Raw genomic sequence first — 18,364 nt, forward strand, 5'->3', positions numbered from 1 at the left:
CTTCTGCCGTTCGTCAGTGGAGAGCCTGCCAACACCCTGCATGACAGCCTGGTACGGCAACTGTACTGCAGCAGACAGGGCGAGGCTTCAGCGGATCGTCGAAGCCTCACAGAGGATCATCGGCTGCCCTCTTCCCACCCTCACAGACATCTACACTGCTTGACCTGGGCTAAAAGCATCATGAAGGACAACTCCCATCCTGCATCTCACCTGGTCGGGCTCTCTCCTTCAGAACGACACTAAAGGTGCATGAAGGCACGAACAGACAGACTCAAGAACAGCTTCTTCCTTCGTGCCATTACCTTATTGAACTTGAACTGACATGTTTCTATGCGGGCGACGTGCTTTGATTTTGTATTTTAAAGTATTTATTATTATTTTGTCTTTTTACTAAGCGCTACTTATGTACTGCTGGAGATGCTTGCAATCTCATCGTACTTGAATAATGACAAATAAAGCCATTCATTCATTCATAGCCTTACCTTCAAAATGAAGTGAAAAAAGTTTTTTTTTTTGTTTCAATTTCACTCACCAATGGTCTTACTATTGCCTTGCTTCCAAAATAAAGTGAAAATAATTTGAATTTTTTTTTCAATTTTCACTCATCGATGGTCTTACTATATAGCCTTACCTCCAAAATAAAGTGAAAGACATAAAAAAATTCTAGTTTTCACATATCGATGGTCTTCCTATAGCCTAACCTCCAAAACGAAGTCAAAATTATCAAAAACCTAAAAAAAATTCAATTTTAGCCTTACCTCCACAATAACGTGAAAGAAATAAAAAATATTTTTCTATTTTCACTCACTAATGGTCTTACTATACAGCCTTACCTGCAAAATAATGTGAAAATAATAAGACTTTTTTTTTTTCAATTTTCACTCATCGATGGTCTTACTACAGCCTTACCTCCGAACACAAAGTGAAAAAATATTACTTTATACTCATCGATGGTCTTACCTCCAAAATAAAGTGAAAATCATCAACAAATCTAAAATTTTCTTTTTAATTTTCACTCAGCAAAATTTTTTTTTTCAATTTTCACTCAGCAACTGTAGCCTTACCTCTAAAATAAAGTGAAAGACATAAAAAAAGGTTCAATTTTCACTCTCCGATGGTCTTACCCCCGAAATAACGTGAACATTTTTTTAATTTTTCCCCCTTGATTTTCACTAACCAATGGTCTTACTACAGCCCTACCTCCATAATAAAGTGAAACTTATCAACAAATCAATTTTTTTTTTCCAATTTTCACTCACCAATGGTCTTACTATAGCATTTCCTCCAAAGTAAAGTGAAAGACATAATTTTTTTTCCAATTTTCACTTCCTGAGTGTCTTACTAGCCTGACGTATAAAACAAAGTGAAAAAAATAAACAATTTTTTTTCAATTTTCACTCATCGATGGTCTTACTATAGCCTTACGTCCAAAATAAAGTGAAAGACATCAAAAAAAAATTCTTTTTCAATTTTCACTCTCCAAATAGCCTTGCCATAGCCTTACGTAAAAAGCCTTACGAAAAAAAGAAACTCTTTTTTTTTTTTTCAATTTTCATTCACCGATGGTCTTACTATATAGCCTTACATCCAAAATAACCTAAAAGACATCAAACTTTTTTGGGGGGAAATTTTCGCTCATCGATAGCCTTACATATAAAATAAAGTGAAAAATTATAAAAAAAAAAAATAAATAAAAAAATAAAATTCTCACTACTGATGGTCTTACTCTAATGTCCACTTTCTGGTCTTGTTATTCAGTTTTCTGTCCTTTACTTTCATGATTCTGTTTGTTACACTGCATTTCTGCTGTTCTCTGAGAAAATGAAGGACAGAAAAAAATAAAGTACCGAAAAAAGTAAAGGACAGAAAAATGTAAATAACAGAAATATAAAAGTAAAGGACAGAAATCAGAAGGAAAGTAAGTGAAATACGACAGGAACAGACAGATATTGGAACACAAAGGACAGAAATATGACAGAAACGAACACGAATTGGAACGTAATGGACAGAAATGTGTGGTCTTTTTTCTTCTGTGATTGATTTTCATATTTCTGTTCTTTATTTTCATTCATTCATTCATTCGTGTTAAGATTCTGTCCGTTAATTTCACACTTCTTTATTGTCCACTTTCTGGTCTTGTTATTCATTTGTCTGTCCTTTGCTTTTTTCTGTTCTTTAAATTCATGTTTCTATTCTTTACACTGCATTCCTGCTTTTTTGGAGGAAGTAAAGGAACAAAAAACCTAAAGGACAGAAAAAAGTAAAGAAAAGAAATATGAAAGCAGAGGACAGAAATCAGAAGGAAAGTAAGTGAAATATGACCGGAACCGACAGATTATTTTTACATAATGGACAGAAATGTGACAGAATCGTACAGAAATATGAAAGTAGAGGAGGGAAATATGAACGTAATGGACAAAATATTTTGAAAATTGGAGAAATATGTCTTTTTTTTTTCTTCTGTGCTTTACGTTCAGGGCTGCATGGTGGTACAGTGGTTAGCGCTCTTGCCATCACCTGGGTTCGAGCATTGGCCGAGTCTCAGGGCCTTTCTTTGTGGAGTTTGCATGTTCTCCCCGTGTGTGCGTGGGTTCCCTCTGGGTACTCCGGCTTCCTCTCACAGACCAAAAACATGCATGTCAGGTTAATTAGTCACCCTGAATTGGCCTCAGGTAAAGGACAGAAATTAAGAATAAAGAAATTGAAATATGAAACAGAGTTTTGAACATCAGGGACAGAAATTTGACAGAATTATGTTGTATATTGTATTCATTTGTCTTCTGTGCTTTACTTTCACATTTCTGTTCTTTATTTTTACTCATTCAATGATTCTGTCCCTTAATTTCACACTCCTTCAATGTTCACTTTCTGGTCTTTTCGTTCAATTTTCTCTCCTTTACTGCCTTTTTCTGTTCTTCACCTTCATATTTTTATACTTTGATTTCATATTTCTGTCCCTTACATTCATTTATGTTACTGTCATAATTCTTGTTACGACCACGGCTCTTAAAGGAGGAAGGAAGTAACATAAAACCCAGATGTTGAAGGTAAACAGAGGTGTTTAATAAATAAAAAGGGTTACAGAAACTAAGGGACACCAAAAGCCGAACTCAACAAGATGAGGGGAAACAAAACTACTACAAAAGGTGATCCCTACTGACAAACAAAGCAAACGCTAACTAAACGGCCACACAACTGCACAGGCAGTTCAACAAAACTCAAGGCCGAACACAGAGATCAGTTTTCTACTACAGAGCCAGACGAGCAAGGAGAGACAGGTCACTGATCAGACACGGCCTCTCACAGACTGATCCTCCCGCCAGGCTTTTGAAGAGCAGGCTCCTCCCATGGCCACTCGTGATTGGAGGCCACTGCATCCTCTCCGATGGTCTGGTGCCTCAGCCAATAATCCAATTACCCAATCCTGGAGAGCCTGAAGGTGAAGCAGAGGGAGAGAAACAGCCACACCTGCACGTACACACACACGCACACAACACAAGCCACAAACAATTCTATACTTTGTTCTTTACACTGCATTTCTGCTCTTTATTAAGAAATAAAGTAAAGAACTGCAATCAAAGCAAAAGACAGAAGCATGAAAGTGAAGGACAGAAATCAGGACAGGAAATGAAACACGATTTTCAGTACTTCACATCCATTTTTCTGTCATTTACTTTGATATTTCTGCTCTTAGTTTCACATTTCTGGGCTTTTCTTTCATTTCCTGTTCTTTCCTTTCATGTTTCTATCCTTTACATTGCATTTCTGCTCTTTTCTGAGAAAGAAAGTAAAGACCTGAAATCAAAGTAAACGATACAAATTTGAATGAAAGTAACAGAAATATGACAGGAAAGGACAATTTTCAAAATGAAAGTGCAAACTGAGGGAAATTGAACACACACTTCTGGGGGACTCCTGCTGTATTTCATCATGTGCCTTTTTTTTCTTTTTAAATCAATTATTTTTATTTTCCATGGACAATAAAACCAATTCCATATTGGTGATGGACGAGCTGAGCTCAAAACATTTCCAGTTTCTTCTGTTCAAGTAGTGAGGCTGATGAGTTTGTCAATGTTCACCGTCTGTGGTCTGCCGTCAAACTACCCTGCAAAACGCTGTACTCCTTCAAACACGGTAAGCGAATTTATCTCAAATCAAGTGAGATGAGACATTTTGATGAAGTCTAGAAATAAAGAATTTCGAGTTCTGTTTCGCTTAATGTATTTCTATTTTGAAAATCGTGACAGACCGAAATCAAAGGAAGGTTACAACTTCCAAATTCTGACTGAGAGAAGGAGAGTCCGTAAACAGCAAAGACGTAAACTAGAAAACTGGATTCTTTAGTATGAATGTAGAAAAAATACAGAAGAACCATGAAGATCCGAGAACCGATAAGAAAAAAAAAACAACAAGAAAACGCCAGACGCTTTCCAAAAAGAACTTTTATTACTCCAAACACATACAAACTGTACGATAAAAGGAAGGCACTGGATCTGTGCGTGCTGCATTCAGGCGGCGCAAAAAAAAAACCAAACAAACAAAATAAAATCAAAGGAAAACCACCGACAGCGTGGCGGGGAAGCTAGCAAGAGTCAGCGTTTCGCAACAGGCGCCAACCGCTAAATTCATGCATCAAAACAAACAAACAAACAAACAAAAAAAAAACCTCCCACAGAAGCCGAACATGAGAAGACCTGGAAGTGAACAGCAGCAGGATGGAACTGTCGCACATAGAGTCAAGACCGACGTCGTCAACTGATTGTCCAATGGAATCTCAGGAGGAACAGCTAGTATGCTCTGTCATGGCCACGCCCCCTGTGGGAGGGGGTGAACTGGGTGTAGGTAAGCCCCGCCCCCAATTCCCCTGGATATCTCCTGCCCCGGGGCCGCCTGCTCCCTCTGTAGCCCCGCCCCCTGCCCCCTCCTCTGTGGCTGTGGGCCGCCTCCTCCCAGCTGTCGTCCGTGGGGTGCGGCGGCGGCGGCGGCGCCCCCTGGGGGATGTATAGGGGCATCCCGAGGCCGCGGAACGGCGAGGAGGAGCCCGGGCTGCTCCGGCCCACCGACACCGCCACGTCTTTCCGGTCGGCGTCGGACACCAGCGTCACCTGGAGGGAAACGGAGGAACCTTCACTTCCTGTTCTGCAGCCTTTGGAACGTTCAGCGGCTCTTCTGGGTTCGAACCAGCTGTTGGGCGACTAACGACCTGTTACCATGACAACGCCCTCCAGTCAAACCCTCCAGAGCATCATGGGAGTACTTTAAGCCACTGAAAATGCAACTTGTTCAGGGTTTCCCTCAGGAAAAAATTCAAGCGTAGCGGCCATCTGGTCGCCGCCGCCCGACGGGTGTCAAAACACACAAACGACGACGATACACGACCAATCCGCGCCTCGCACACTGAGGCGGGGCTTCCCCGGTAGTTAGCGGATAACACTTGCTAGCGTAGCGACATTTGTTTAAATTTTTTAAACGTAGCGGGCAAAAATTCAAGCGTAGCGGGGCTGCTACGCTATAATGCTTTAGGGGAAACGCTGTTGTTGAAAACATGCACTCTATGGAAACATTGTTTTTTTCTTTGTTTTTTTTAAAGTTCTGATTCTAGAAAATGAAACTTTTCAAAAAGGCTACAACCTCGCAAATTCTGTGGAAAAACAACTTTTTGAAAACCCTTCGACTCTGTGAAAATAGGAGAAAATAACTATTTGAAAATGCCTCGACTCGTCTTTAAAAACACTCCAACTCTGTGGAAAACGCAACTTCTCGAAAATGTTCTGATTCTGTGTGGAACAACTTTGAAAATGCTCAGAATCGATGGAGAACAACATCTTGAAATCATTCTGATGATGTGGAAAACGCAACTTTTCAAAAATGCTCCGAGTCCGAAAAGCATAACTTTCTGAAAACACCCCGACCTTATGGAAAGCACAACTTCTTGAAAACACTCCAAATGGAAAAAACAAAAAAAAAAACTACTTTTTGAAACTCCAGCTCCTACACTGCCCTGCCTGGACGGTTTGAGTCGACGCGGTGGAGCAGTGTTGCTCCTGGTGCGGTCCGACCTGGACCGTAAGCGTGCGTCTTACCAGCGATCTGTTGCTGAGCGGCGGGTCCATGAGCATCATGGGTCGGGTCACGCCGTCTCCCGGCTCCCTGCCACCTGCAGGAGGAAACAGGACTCAGCTGTCTGTGCGGACGGCGGCTGCCGTGAAGACGCCGCGTGGACGGAGCGCACGTACCGAACCCGGGCGCCACCATCACCGCTCTGTCGCTGTTGGCGTTAGCCATGGTCGCGGCAGGGGGAGGGACCCCCAGCAGACTGGGGCCCGGAACGGGGCCCAGGCCGGGCATGGGGTTCCCGTTGGGGGGCAGGCGGGGCTCCATCGCCCCCTGCCGGCCCTGGAGGTCTTCGGGGACGTGCTGGGGCGGGTAGCCCAGAGAGGGAGGGGGGTACTGGGGCATCACCGGGGGGTACACCGGATGCCCAGGAAACTGCCCCTGGTGGTAGCCCTGAGAGGAGGGCGGGATGGGGTACACCGGGGGCGGGGGCGGGAACCTGCTGGGGTAGGGGGGGTTTCTGGGCGGGGGGAGCTGTTGCCACGGCATCTGCTGGGGCGGCGGGGGAGGGGGCGGGGCGACCGGCGCCCCGTACCCGGGCTGACTGTACTGCTGAGGCGGGGGAGGGGGGGGCTCCGGGTGCCGGGTGGGGGGGTTCACCGGGGAGGGGGAGCGAGGGGGGGAGGGGGGCTGCAGGAAGTGGGTCTGCATCAGAGGGAGGATGTACATGTAGGGGAAGCACATGGGCATGGAGTAGGCCTGCAAACAAGACGGGACACTTCCTGTTAGAACGGCTTCCCGACAGCGAGGACCGACACCACGACTCACTCCGGCTGCGCGAGCCGACGGTACGCGAAGGGTTATCGAGGACCGTCAAACACAGTAAGGAGCTCGGCTCCGCCCACACCGTGGTTCCTGTTCCGGCTGCTCACCTTCACTCCCAGGTTGAAGAAGAACCTCAGGACGTTCATGTCTGCAGGACCAAACAGAAACAGGTTGGCTTTGTCACCGGCTTCTTTCGCTTTGGCGGTTCTCGGCTGTGGGGAGCGGCTCACCTCGGGGGAGGTCGTCTCCGGACTTGTTGGTGGAGTAGGGCAGAGTCGGGGCCACGTCGTCTTTGTCTCCTTGGGGCAACCTGTTGTACAGGAGGTCCTGGTAGACCTGGGGCAGCTGCAGCAAGGGGGCGGGGCCTGGAGGGGGCGGGGCCTCTCCCTGCATCATGTCCTGGACCTGTGGGGCCAGACCTGGACCCTGGCTCTGGATGTGGGGTCTGGGAGGAATCGTGTCCTGGTCTTGGAGTGCAGAACTCTGGGTCTGGATCTCAGCTGGGGGGGTTCTGGTCTCCGGATTTTGTAATCCTGCACTTTGGAAATGAATCGGAGCTACAGGGAACATCTTGTCCGGGTACTGCAGAGGAGCCTCTGGATTCAGAGTCTGGATCTGGGATCCTGAAGGCATCAGGTTGGGGTCTTGCATTGCTGAACTTTGGATCTGGGATCTGGAGGGGATGGCTTCCTGGTTTTGCAGGTTCTGGATCTGGGGCCTGGAGGGCACGATCTCTGGGTTCTGGATATGGGATCTGGAGGGGACGGTTTCCTGGTTTGGCATGTTCTGGATCTGGGGTCTGGGGGGCATGGTTTCCTGGCTTTGCATGTTCTGGGGTCTGGGGGGCATTATCTCTGGGTTCTGGATCTGGGGCTTGGAGGGGATGCTCCTGTGGTTTTGCATGCTCTGGTTTTGGATCTGGGGCTTGGAAGGCATGGTCTCCTGGTTCTGGACTTGTAGTGCAGGACTCTGGGAAATGACGTCTTGGTGCTTTGGAGCAGGAGCAGGACTCTGACTCTGGATCTGGGCTCCAGAGACCTGGGTTTGTGTCTCAGCCGGCGGGGCCGAGTTCTGGATTTGGTTCTGGAGCAGAGCGGATCCGGCTTTTGGCATCGACTCTGAAAACAGAAAGAGGAGTTCTGTTACGACTCTGCTGGAGTTGTTCCGATTCCGATACCAGTATCGGAAATTGCGCCGATACTGCTGAAAATGCTGGCATCAGTATCGGGGAGTCCTGGAGTCCAGGCACCAATGCGATACCACGTCATTAATTCAATTAGTAATCTATGTACTGGTCAGCTCTGTTAGCTCCGTTAGCGCTGACACTTCTTCTTCTGTAATGTTTTACGGCAGCCTGCATCCCGTTGGTTGCACTACCGCCATCTGCTGGTCGTTAGCTCTGACACACTTCTTTGCCGCGCCGCTGTGCTGCAACTTGCTGTTTTTGGCCGACGAGGAAGAATGGATCACGTGACAGACGTACAGCGCCTTTAAAGAAGTCTATTGTTTTGTTTAGAGTGCAGCTTCTGCTCTTTGGATTTTTATTTTTTTTTTTAATGTAACTTCACAGGTTGGTTTTGGACTGTAACATTTAGGAAAGTAATCTTTTAAGTTGCTGTTGAACTATTTTTTTTACTATTCTATTTAAATTCCGTGTTCATTTTACTATGTTATGTTTGCACCTTAAAGGATTAGTGCGGTTTATAAATTTTTCACGTTGTTTATAGAATGAAGAAAAACAATACGGTGTGTAGCCTCAGGTTGCCGTGGAAACAATGAGCCGTACCGCGCATGCGCATGGCAGCCATAAACGAAGCTTTCAGTAGATTCGTTTAAGTTACTGTTGCACTACTGTTATTTATATATACTGTTGAAGGGATACTTCAACATTTTGGCGTAGTGAATGTGCGGATTATAACGTGTCCACCAAAGTGTTTTGGGGTTGTTGGATTGAGTATTTGATGAGTTTGATGAGGGGGAACAAAAATACCATCCATTGTGTTCGTCCCGAAAACCTTCCTCGACTCACCTCTGATAAAACAACAGCTCGCCCTCACAAAAAAGTATGCTGTTCGAAATGACTAAGGAATTGCACTAAATGGGCCAATTTGCCAAAATGTTGAAGTATCCCTTTAAAACTACTGTTCTATCTAAATGCCTTAATTTTACAATACTGTGTCTGGAAATTAAAAATGCAACAACATATATTCCGAGATTTGTCGTTGCACTATTGTTTCATATTGTTCTATTTAAATTCCCTTTTAATTTAAAAATATTGAGGCTGCACTTTAAGTTATTGAAACGAATTATCCCTAGATTTATTCAGTTCAGTTGCATTTGCACGACTGTTTTTTAAACTGTTCTATTTAAAAATAAACGGCTTGAATTTGCTGCATTGATTCATGTTTTACAAAGAGTTTATCAGCCAGGCCTCACCACAGTGATAATAATGTGACAGTCATGCAGGTGTGGCATGGTGTTATTTTACAACATACTGGTATCGGATCGGTACTCGGTATCGGCCGATACCCACAGTAAAAGTATCGGAATCGGAAGGCAAAAAATTGTATCAGAACATCTCTAGACTCCGCCTCCGTTCTGAACCGTAACGGTTAGCGATTAGCGGTTAGCTTTAGCGGGGTCTTACTCAGAGTCGCTGCCGTCGGATCCTGGAACAGCCCGACCGGACGGGCGAGGGGGGGCGAGGGGGCGGTGGGGGGGCTGGCGGAGGGCCGGGGGAAGCCCGTGGGCGAGGGCGCGATGGGGGCGATGAAGGTGGGGGGGGAGGCGGGCGGGGGCGTGCAGGCGGGGGGCAGGACAGGGGTGAGGAAGGAGAACATGGAGGGAGGGGCCGCGGGAGGGAGGGGGGCGAAAGGGGGCGGGGTGGCGGGGGCAACGGCCGAAGAGTACGACTGCGCGCCTGCTTTCGGGGCGCGGGCGGACGCCGTTGCCGTGGTTACGTCCAGCATGGAATCCCCAAGGAAAGTCAGCTCAGCAGCCGGGGGCTTGGAGCGGGTGGGGGCAACTGGAGCGGGGGCGACTGGGGCGGGGGCGACTGGGGCGGGGGCGACTGGGGCGGGGGCGACTGTGGCGGGGGCGACTGTGGCGGGGGCGACTGTGGCGGGGGCGACTGTGGCGGGGGCGACTGGGGCGGGGGCGACTGGGGCGGGGGCAGTTCGTGCAGGGTTGGAGGCCTTTGCAGCAGGTGCGTTCGCCCCCGGGGCGGGCGGGGTGGAGGATCGGGGTCGCTCTCTGCTGGACGGAGACGGCGGCCGGACGTCTTCAACTGGACTTTTCTGGAAATGACAGACGGAGAGAAAGAAAGACAGTCAATAAAAACCCGGCGCAAAGTTTCATCCATTCCATCGTTTCATCCATCACTGAAAAGTCGGGGGGGGGGTTACTTATTGCACTTTTAAAATAAAGGAATGTTTTAATCGACAGAAATGAAGGAAACTTGTTGGATGTTTCATCTCACCGTCTTGTTTCTCTGAGGCTGGTTTCTTCTCTCGCCTGATTTTTTCTTCCCGCCTTCAGTCGACGCCGAATTCTGTTTCTGGCAGACGAAACAAAACAAAACTTTAGAGACAGACGTGGACTAACGCTTCATCAATCTTCCAAGATATGTTTCAGAGCATCGTCCTCCCACTGACTGAGCTTTCAGGTTTAAAATCTTCTCATTTGGCTAAGGACTAAAGGAAGCTGTGGGGACCAGAGAGGCGAGACGTCCTTCGTCTCACCCCCAGGGCTGGAAAGCTGAGCTCGTCCCGGAGCTGGATCTCCACCAGCGCCACGTTCAGCTCCTCCTCCTCCCGGGCCTTCAGCAGCTCCTCCGTCAGGCCGAACGCCTCCTCCACCAAGCTGAGGGACTTCCTGTCAACCCCAAACGTGCAAACGCATCAGGACAGCGCCCTGTCGTGGCTTCCAGCTGCGTCGTCGTGGAAACGGACGTCCCAAACGCTACTGGAGGTGGTGTTCTGACGTAGAGGGACGAGCGGCGGGACGGGTCACCGACCTGCCGCTCTTCCCGTGCTCGTCCACGGAGGACTGGGCGTGCCAGGAGTGCTGCTTCTGGACGCGCCCGCCGGATCCCTGCGTGCCGGACGAGGACGCCGGCGTGCTCCTCCCCCGTCCTCTGCCCCTCCCCTTCTCCTCCCAATCTGAGAAAAGAAAAAAAATCCAGGTTAGGACGAGGAACGGCGGCCCGGCGACGAGCGGCGAGCGCGAGCTCCACCTCCGTTGTTGAGCTTCCTGTCTCGGCTGACCACGGTGCTCCAGCCGCCGTCCTCGCGCGCCGGCTGGATGGACCACAGAGGAACATGTCTGCACAGAAACAGGCCGGATGAGACTCTCCTCATCCTCCCTCATCATGCAGCACCGCATCAGAGTCCAACTTGAAACGTGACGGCAGAACGAAGAGCTCACTTCATGCCCAGCTCCTCGATATAGACCGACATCAGGCCGTTCTTCGGAGGAACCTCCTTCACCGTGGCGCTGTAGCTCCGCCCGTTCGACTCCAGGCGAACCTGAAGGCAGCACACCGACGTGGTTAACGGAACAGAGGAACCTGAAGGCCGGGCGATTCGCTCGGCACACACCTGGCAGCGGTCGCCCACGGAGAAGTGCATCCCGGCGGCGATGCAGTAGTCCATCTTCTGCTGAGCTGAAGGGAAACGGTTCAACTGAAATTAACTTCCAGCGTTCCTCACCTTCCTTCTTAATCATTTAAAACCACTTCAGCCTTCTAAGAAACAAACATCCTCTGGGTTTATGTTCCAGAAGACGAGTGGTGCCGCCGCCCCACGGCACTGAAAAGCCCCGTTGACCTGTGCCTTCTGAAACCTATCATCTACGGACACTTTGAGACTCCAGAAAAGCGCAGTCTGGAGGCTCCCGCCCTCACCTCTCTTGCTCTTCTGCCAGACGTCATACTCGACGTTCCGGAGCAGCGTCGGGTTCAGAGACCGCCGCACTCTCTCAGGCAGGTGCCGACCACGCCCACGACCCTGCTCGACAAAGACAACAAAAACAACATGATTCGGATTCGGTATTCTCCAGGCGAGCAGGTGTGTGGAGCTGAGGAGGCGTCCGAGCGTTACCCTGTAGCTGTTTGGTTTTGGTGGCATGGAGCTTGTTCCGTTCTCCACCCTGCAGCACAGAAATGTAGGATTTTAACTCAAGAGCTTTCACAAAATTACGGTTCAGACCACGGCTCAAACAACAGGATAAGGATGACTGTGGTCGTCGAAACAGAATTCTTTAGAAGCCGTTGCCAATGAGCCACCGGACTCGGTCCTCTCACCCCGGCGGCTCGTCGACGTCCCCGTCGGAGTCGTCGCTGCTGCGGCAGGCGGCCAGGCCGTCGTCGATCAGCACGCCGGTCGGGCGGCCCGGCCGCTGGCACGCCGCCAGGAGGTTCCGGTCCACCTTGAACACGCCTTCGTACAGCAGCTCGTAGAGGATGGCTGCGTCAGACCAGCAAAAACAGGAAACGACGTCACAAAGACGCGCTTCGATCAGATGAATCGGCTCGTCACAGCACGACCAGAAAACATGGCGGCCACCAGAGGCTACGGCTCGGGGTTGACCCTGAGCTGACTTAGGAATTTAAAAAAAAAGAAAAAAAAAAGTTTTAAAATCCTAAGAGCTAAAAACAAATTAATTCATGGTAATAAAAAAAAAACTAAAGTTTAATAAAATGAGTCAAAACATCATAAAAAAGTGAAATGTTGAGTGAAAAAAAGTCATTTCTGGTATTACAAATTAAAAATGTGGAGTTATTTATAATTTCCTTAGGAGGACTTTAAAAAAATCTTGAGGCAAACATTGTAAGATTTTACATTTTGAGTAAAAATAATACGGGTTAAAAAAGTTTGTATTATCAAGTTAGAAAAGTTAGAGAAACTGCTAAAAAGCCTACATTTCCAAGTAAAATGTTGAAATATTGGAAAAAAGTCAGAAAAATGAGTAAGCAGATGTTGACTGTTGAAATAAAAGACTGAAAGGTTTGAATATTGAGGACCACAGTGAGATTCTAGGGCAAAAAATAAAGTTTACATTTAGAAAGGCTTTAAATGAGTTTGAATATTGATACAAAAAACTATGAAAGTTTAGAAAATTCAGTTACATTTAAATAATTTCAAGAAAATTTAAATCTTGAAATGAACTGCTCAGTTGAAAAAAAAGAATGATATGGATAAGACTTTTAAATATAATCGGAACTACAAAGTTAAAATGAGGCTAAATGTTTAAATGGCGCCGCGAACGGCCGAATTGGTGTCACTGCATCAAATTCCTTGTAAGGGCAACTGCACTTGTCCAATAAAAACGATTGTGAAACGTTTCCTCTGAGCTGAATGGTCTCGGTCTGGACTGACGGTTGAGATGCTAACAGGGAGACTCACACTGGCACAGAGCGGCGTTCTTGATGTGGCTTTCCGGATAAACGCTGTCGTAGTGATTCCCGTTCAGGAAGCACAGCTGGACCTGAAGAAGCACATTCAGTGAGAAGAGAAGGCGAGCAGGAAACACGCGCTTCACAACCATTAGCCCTGCAGTTAGCACTGATTAGCTCGATAAAGCTAGCTCGCGTCGCCTGACCGCAGCATTGAGGTCTGAAGTCGTTCCACCTCCGAGCTAACAGGAGAGAAACTGTACAAGTGTTCGCAGCTTTTCGCAAGATGTGAAGAGGAGAACAAACCGAGATGTTTGGTTCTCCAGAAGGGAGGCTTTGGCTGCATCTATTAAAGTGATCAGAGCCGATCAGGTCAACGGATATTAGAACCACTTTCACAAGAGTCTGGTACTTTGATTACAGAGACAGATTCTCCGGACTGACTCCAGGGCGGGGGATGGAGGGTTTCCAACACATTGCTCTGGAAACAGGAGCTGGACGGCGGTATCGGAGCCAAACCTTGTCCTTGAAGTTGTTGTCGGTGATGGAGACGGCGGGTTTGCCGGGTTCCTGGAAGATCAGGAAATCCCTCCTGGAGGAAGAACACGAAGATTCCCATTTACCAACTCATTTAGAATTCGATTCTGATTAAGAAACGTGAGACAGAAGTATCCGTCTCCGGACATATTCATCAATAAAGAAGTGTGTGTGTGTGTGTGTGTGTGTGTGTGTGTGTGTGTGTGTGTCTGTTTTAAATCGGGAAATGGTTAGGATGCACTGCTCAGACATTTGCAAATTATTATTATTTTAAGTCAACCTAAAAAATAATTAAGATTTTATTATGAAAAAAGAGGTATATTTTTATCATCTCATCCACCTCCATCATGGTGCTTAAAAAAAAAAAAAAAAGAAAAAATACATAAATGAAAACTTCAGCTGTGAATTTTTATTATGAAATGCGTCATTTCCTCAGTCAGTCAGTTAATTCCGTTGAAGCTGAGCAGTTAGTTCTGAATCTATGCTGATTGAGACAATATGAATCTGTGAAATCAGTCACTGAAAAGCTTTTCTAAGAATCCGGATATCTGATAATAACTGCTGCGTCATCATTGCTTCTTAGAAACAACAAAAATGTCGGGATGCATCGATACTGGGGGTGTGACGAGATCTCGCAAGATTAAATCATGACGAGATTTTTCGTCTAAATGAAAAGCTGTATCTCGGGCCCAGACTGTCAAGACTATAAACACACAGCTAACAGAGAGGACCAGACAGGAAAACAGCCAAAATGCGGTCAAAATACAGTTTTTAAGTCCGTCTTCCAGCGTCCTGCAGAAGCTACTGATGTTTTGTGGATTAATAAAGCTTCATCTTCTTGTCTTGTCTTCTTCTGTGTTTTTTTGTGGCTACAGCATTGGAGCGCCACCTAAAGACCTGGACTATGAACTATCTGGTTTTAAGTCATTCTCATGATGTCCTGTGGATCCAGACACACTTAACCCCGAAATTATTCCTATTCCAGGCAAATTTAAGCTCAAAGTTACTTTTATTCAACCAAAAAGTTTTTTTTTTTTTTTTTAATTTACCATACACAATACAGGCAAATTGCAAAAGTTAATAAGATGATGTACAGGAAGCATTATTGTGGGGAAAAAAATACTCCTCAGCTTTTATTCACATATGAATAAAAAGTAAAGTGTCATGTCCACAATTATTCACACCCTTCTCAATATTAAAAGTCTTCATTAGCTGTTACAGCAATTAATCTCTTCCTAGAATTACTGAGCAGTTTTTTTTTTTCATGTCTCCTTTGGGATTTTTGACCATTCAATTTCAGCAATGAGCCCAACTCTTGTTTTCAACATGTCCTCCATTTAGTCCTCCTAACATGTCCCTCTAAAGACACACCTGTCTCCATGGGACACTACCGCTTTGATTTTAGGGTGTCTCCTCATCAGACCTGTGCACAAAATGCACCTGTATTGTTTTATGACTGTCAAATAAAAGATCTGTTTTCCAATCATGTATTTTGTCATTTTAGCTTTCTTAAAAGCAAACTGGACATCTTGTCTCATCTCATGATCGTGACCCCAATATCGTGTCTCGTCTCGTGAGCTGAGTGTCTCGTCACACCCCGGTACCAACATCCGGTCCGGTACTCAAGAGGAGGTGAAAACTAGCTGGTACAACACCAGAAACCTGATTACAAGTGACAACTGGACCAGCTACGCTGCAGGCTAAAGAGTGTCAGGGATCACACACCAGTGATGCTACATACTAAACATGATGAAGGTCAGACTGATTCACACATCTTATGAAGTCTGCATTTGGCTTCAAGTCATTTAATAAGTACTTCTACTAGTACTTGGTATCAGAAAGTATCTAGAGGTTTGTCCTGTTACTCTTTCAATTAAAAAATAATGCTGTATTCAGAGAGAACAAGCGGGACGATGCTTTACTCACTTGTACATGATGGACAGAGCGTGGATCTCCACTTCTCCCACCCATTGCTGCCAAACACAGAACGCTCGTTACTTCATCAAACATTTAGAGGACCGAGTGAATGAGTGTGAGCTGTTTACCTGCGGGTCCCGGAGCTTGAAGAGGTAATCCCCAAAGTCTCCTTCAATAAACTGCAACACAACAGACACAAAGCCTGGATTGACATCGACGCCGCTCACGTTTTACATTCATTATCGATTCGGATAGCTAAAAAATATTTTGAATCATGCACGACCATCTTTGTTCTCTGGATCACGAAAATAGATCAAAAGAACACACTGATAAAAACATAACCTTGTGGAGTTACAAAAGCTTCGTACCGCCTCGTAGTCGCTCCGGTTCTGCTTCAGGAAGTCCACACATTTGGCTCGGATTTCCGTATGGAGGTTCTGACAGTGCAGCACCTGGATGAGGACACGATCAAGGAATCAAGTTCATTGTTTTGACAACAAATCAACTATTTCTGAAAACACAAATCAACTATTTCTGAAAACAAACTCCAAAGAGGAAACATTAAAAACAAGAGACACAGACATCAGAAGAAATTACATTCATAAACAGTTTCTCTCTCACACACACACACGCCTGTTTTACAACATCCCAGTCCAATCTAAACACACCCAGTTACATTTTAAGCAGTTTAAAGTCCATTAAAAATAGCTTGATTCTCATTTAAAGAATCCAGATGTGTTTTCAAGTGTCTTCCTCTGGATTTAAGCATCCAGATCTTATTGAAATAGTTTTGAAAAAACGCTTGCTCTCTGAACCGGAAGTCAATGGAGTAAAACAGATACTTTAAAGAGTTTCACGTTCTAAAGTTGAGAAACGTCCTCTAAACACTTTGAAATCATTATGGATGCATTTTTAAGCATTCTTTCTTGAATTCGGCTAACTTTAATACAAACTCGCAACTAATAAATCGGCCTCTAAACCAAGCTAGCAGTGACTAATAAACTTCGCCTGGGCTCCGTCCTCCACTTTTACCTGCTCCGCGACGGCCCGGAACAGACACGATCCGTCTTTGGCGACCTTCTTCCGAACCAGGCCGATGGACTTGAGGTATTCGTCCATGAGCTTCTCGGCTCCCCGCTCGTCGCCGCTCCGCACGCCGCCCTCCATGCTAGCCGTGGCGGGGGAGCTAGCCGCTGGAAGCTCGCTGTCGCCGGGTCAAAACTTCCGCCTCTGGCGTGCCGGGAGTTGTGCAAAACGCCTTCCGAGGAGGGCTAAAGTGGCGGCGGCCAAAAGCGAGCCTCGGAGGGGGGGACGGCGGCCGCGGCTGGTTTCGTTTCCCGGGAAGCTGCGCCGAACCCGCGGTGCGCCGCGCGGCGGTTCGTCCCGTAGAAAGTGAAAGTTGTTCAACCCGAGCTCAGCGGTTAGCTTCAGGCTAACAGCTAGCGACGCGCCCCCTTCGGCCGTGACGTCATGACGTCAAGACGTACGCAACGTGCTGGCACGAGACCATGCGGGGAAAAAAATAAATAATTTACATTTTATTCAGTTCTTTATTGATTTTTGATTAACACATTAGAATATTATAAACATTACATCAAAAAGTATATAAAAAAAACTATTCCAAAAGCAGAATGTCACCCTCTGCTCCCCCTGTCCACTTCATGTTTATGTTTAGGATAAAAGTCGACAGCACATCTTTTGTTTGAGTTTCATTTTTGTAAAGCCATTTGATTTTTATTCATTACTGTGAAAACTTGTCTGTCACATGTGTTTATTGTCACTGTTGATTGAGCTTTTTTTTCTTCTTTGTTCAAAAAAAGCTTTAAAAAACATCGTTTTCATTATTTTCATTATGATTATGTATTTTTTTTGTCCTTTGAAAGAGTGCTATCAATACATCCCTGCCTCATATTAAAAGATCTCCAGACCGTGGACATTACTCTGCTGACGCTGACGGATGGCTTCACTTAATTCTGTCCAGGTGGTCTTTTTACAAGTACAGGTACAGGTACAGGTACAGGTATTGGTCCGATACCTGATACTGTCATTGTGGCATCTCGCATACAGGCTTTCACAAAATAGGTTTGAAAAATTAGTTCTTTTTTATTATTATAGAGATGATGAGTCCTGTTTCCTGTTCCTCAGATCTCAGTGACCTTTGTGTTCCCTCTTTTGAGCCTCGTCCTGAGCGAGCACGCAGACCTACAACATGCCAGGTAACCATGGCAACCCGCGAGGAGGAGGCGGATGGGGTTCCTGACACTTCTCCTCCTCCTCTGTGGTGAGTGTGACCTTCATCCTTCGTCTTCATCCTCCACCCCAGCTGTTGGCGAGGAGACGCCAGCCACGGTCTGATTTCAGTCTGAGAGCTCGGCGAGCGCCGCTTCACGTGCACGGTGACCCCACATTCACGTGCACGCCCACAGAGGAGGCGTCGGTCTGATGGGATCAAACTTTATTGACGGTTCACGGTGCGTTTGGAGGATGAACACAAATAGAAGCACACAGAAACGCTCAGATGATGAATTATTGGGTTCGAAACGACATCCGTGATTTTATTTTGGTAAGAAATAAAAGTTTGTTTATGATAAACAAACAAATATGCCAATAAAATAAATAAATAAATAAATAGATAGA

At 46.2% G+C, this 18,364-nt stretch overlaps 1 protein-coding gene across 2 annotated transcripts; it reads right to left on the bottom strand.

Annotated features, from left to right (window-relative positions):
* Nucleotides 1-4,502: 4,502 nt before the first annotated feature.
* On the bottom strand, nt 4,503-17,113 carry LOC115380884 (OTU domain-containing protein 4-like). 2 transcript variants are annotated; one of them, XM_030082179.1, is made up of 22 exons: nt 16,760-17,113; nt 16,096-16,179; nt 15,856-15,906; nt 15,737-15,783; nt 13,793-13,865; nt 13,284-13,365; nt 12,293-12,344; nt 12,182-12,238; nt 11,979-12,027; nt 11,783-11,885; nt 11,478-11,542; nt 11,305-11,405; nt 11,114-11,202; nt 10,895-11,039; nt 10,620-10,752; nt 10,358-10,435; nt 9,527-10,175; nt 7,110-7,997; nt 6,987-7,027; nt 6,237-6,813; nt 6,084-6,157; nt 4,503-5,105 (listed from the first exon to the last, which is right to left on the bottom strand). In XM_030082179.1, the coding sequence occupies exons 1-22, from the start codon at nt 16,892-16,894 to the stop codon at nt 4,788-4,790; spliced, it is 3,891 nt and encodes a 1,296-aa protein (XP_029938039.1). In that variant the 5' UTR covers nt 16,895-17,113; the 3' UTR covers nt 4,503-4,787. The 2 variants fall into 2 exon arrangements, with proteins under 2 accessions (XP_029938039.1, XP_029938033.1); XM_030082173.1 differs by having other exon boundaries at nt 12,182-12,344.
* Between the last annotated feature and the right edge of the window lie 1,251 nt (nt 17,114-18,364).

This window comes from Salarias fasciatus, chromosome 3, assembly GCF_902148845.1.
Source record: "Salarias fasciatus chromosome 3, fSalaFa1.1, whole genome shotgun sequence".
NCBI lineage: Eukaryota > Metazoa > Chordata > Actinopteri > Blenniiformes > Blenniidae > Salarias > Salarias fasciatus.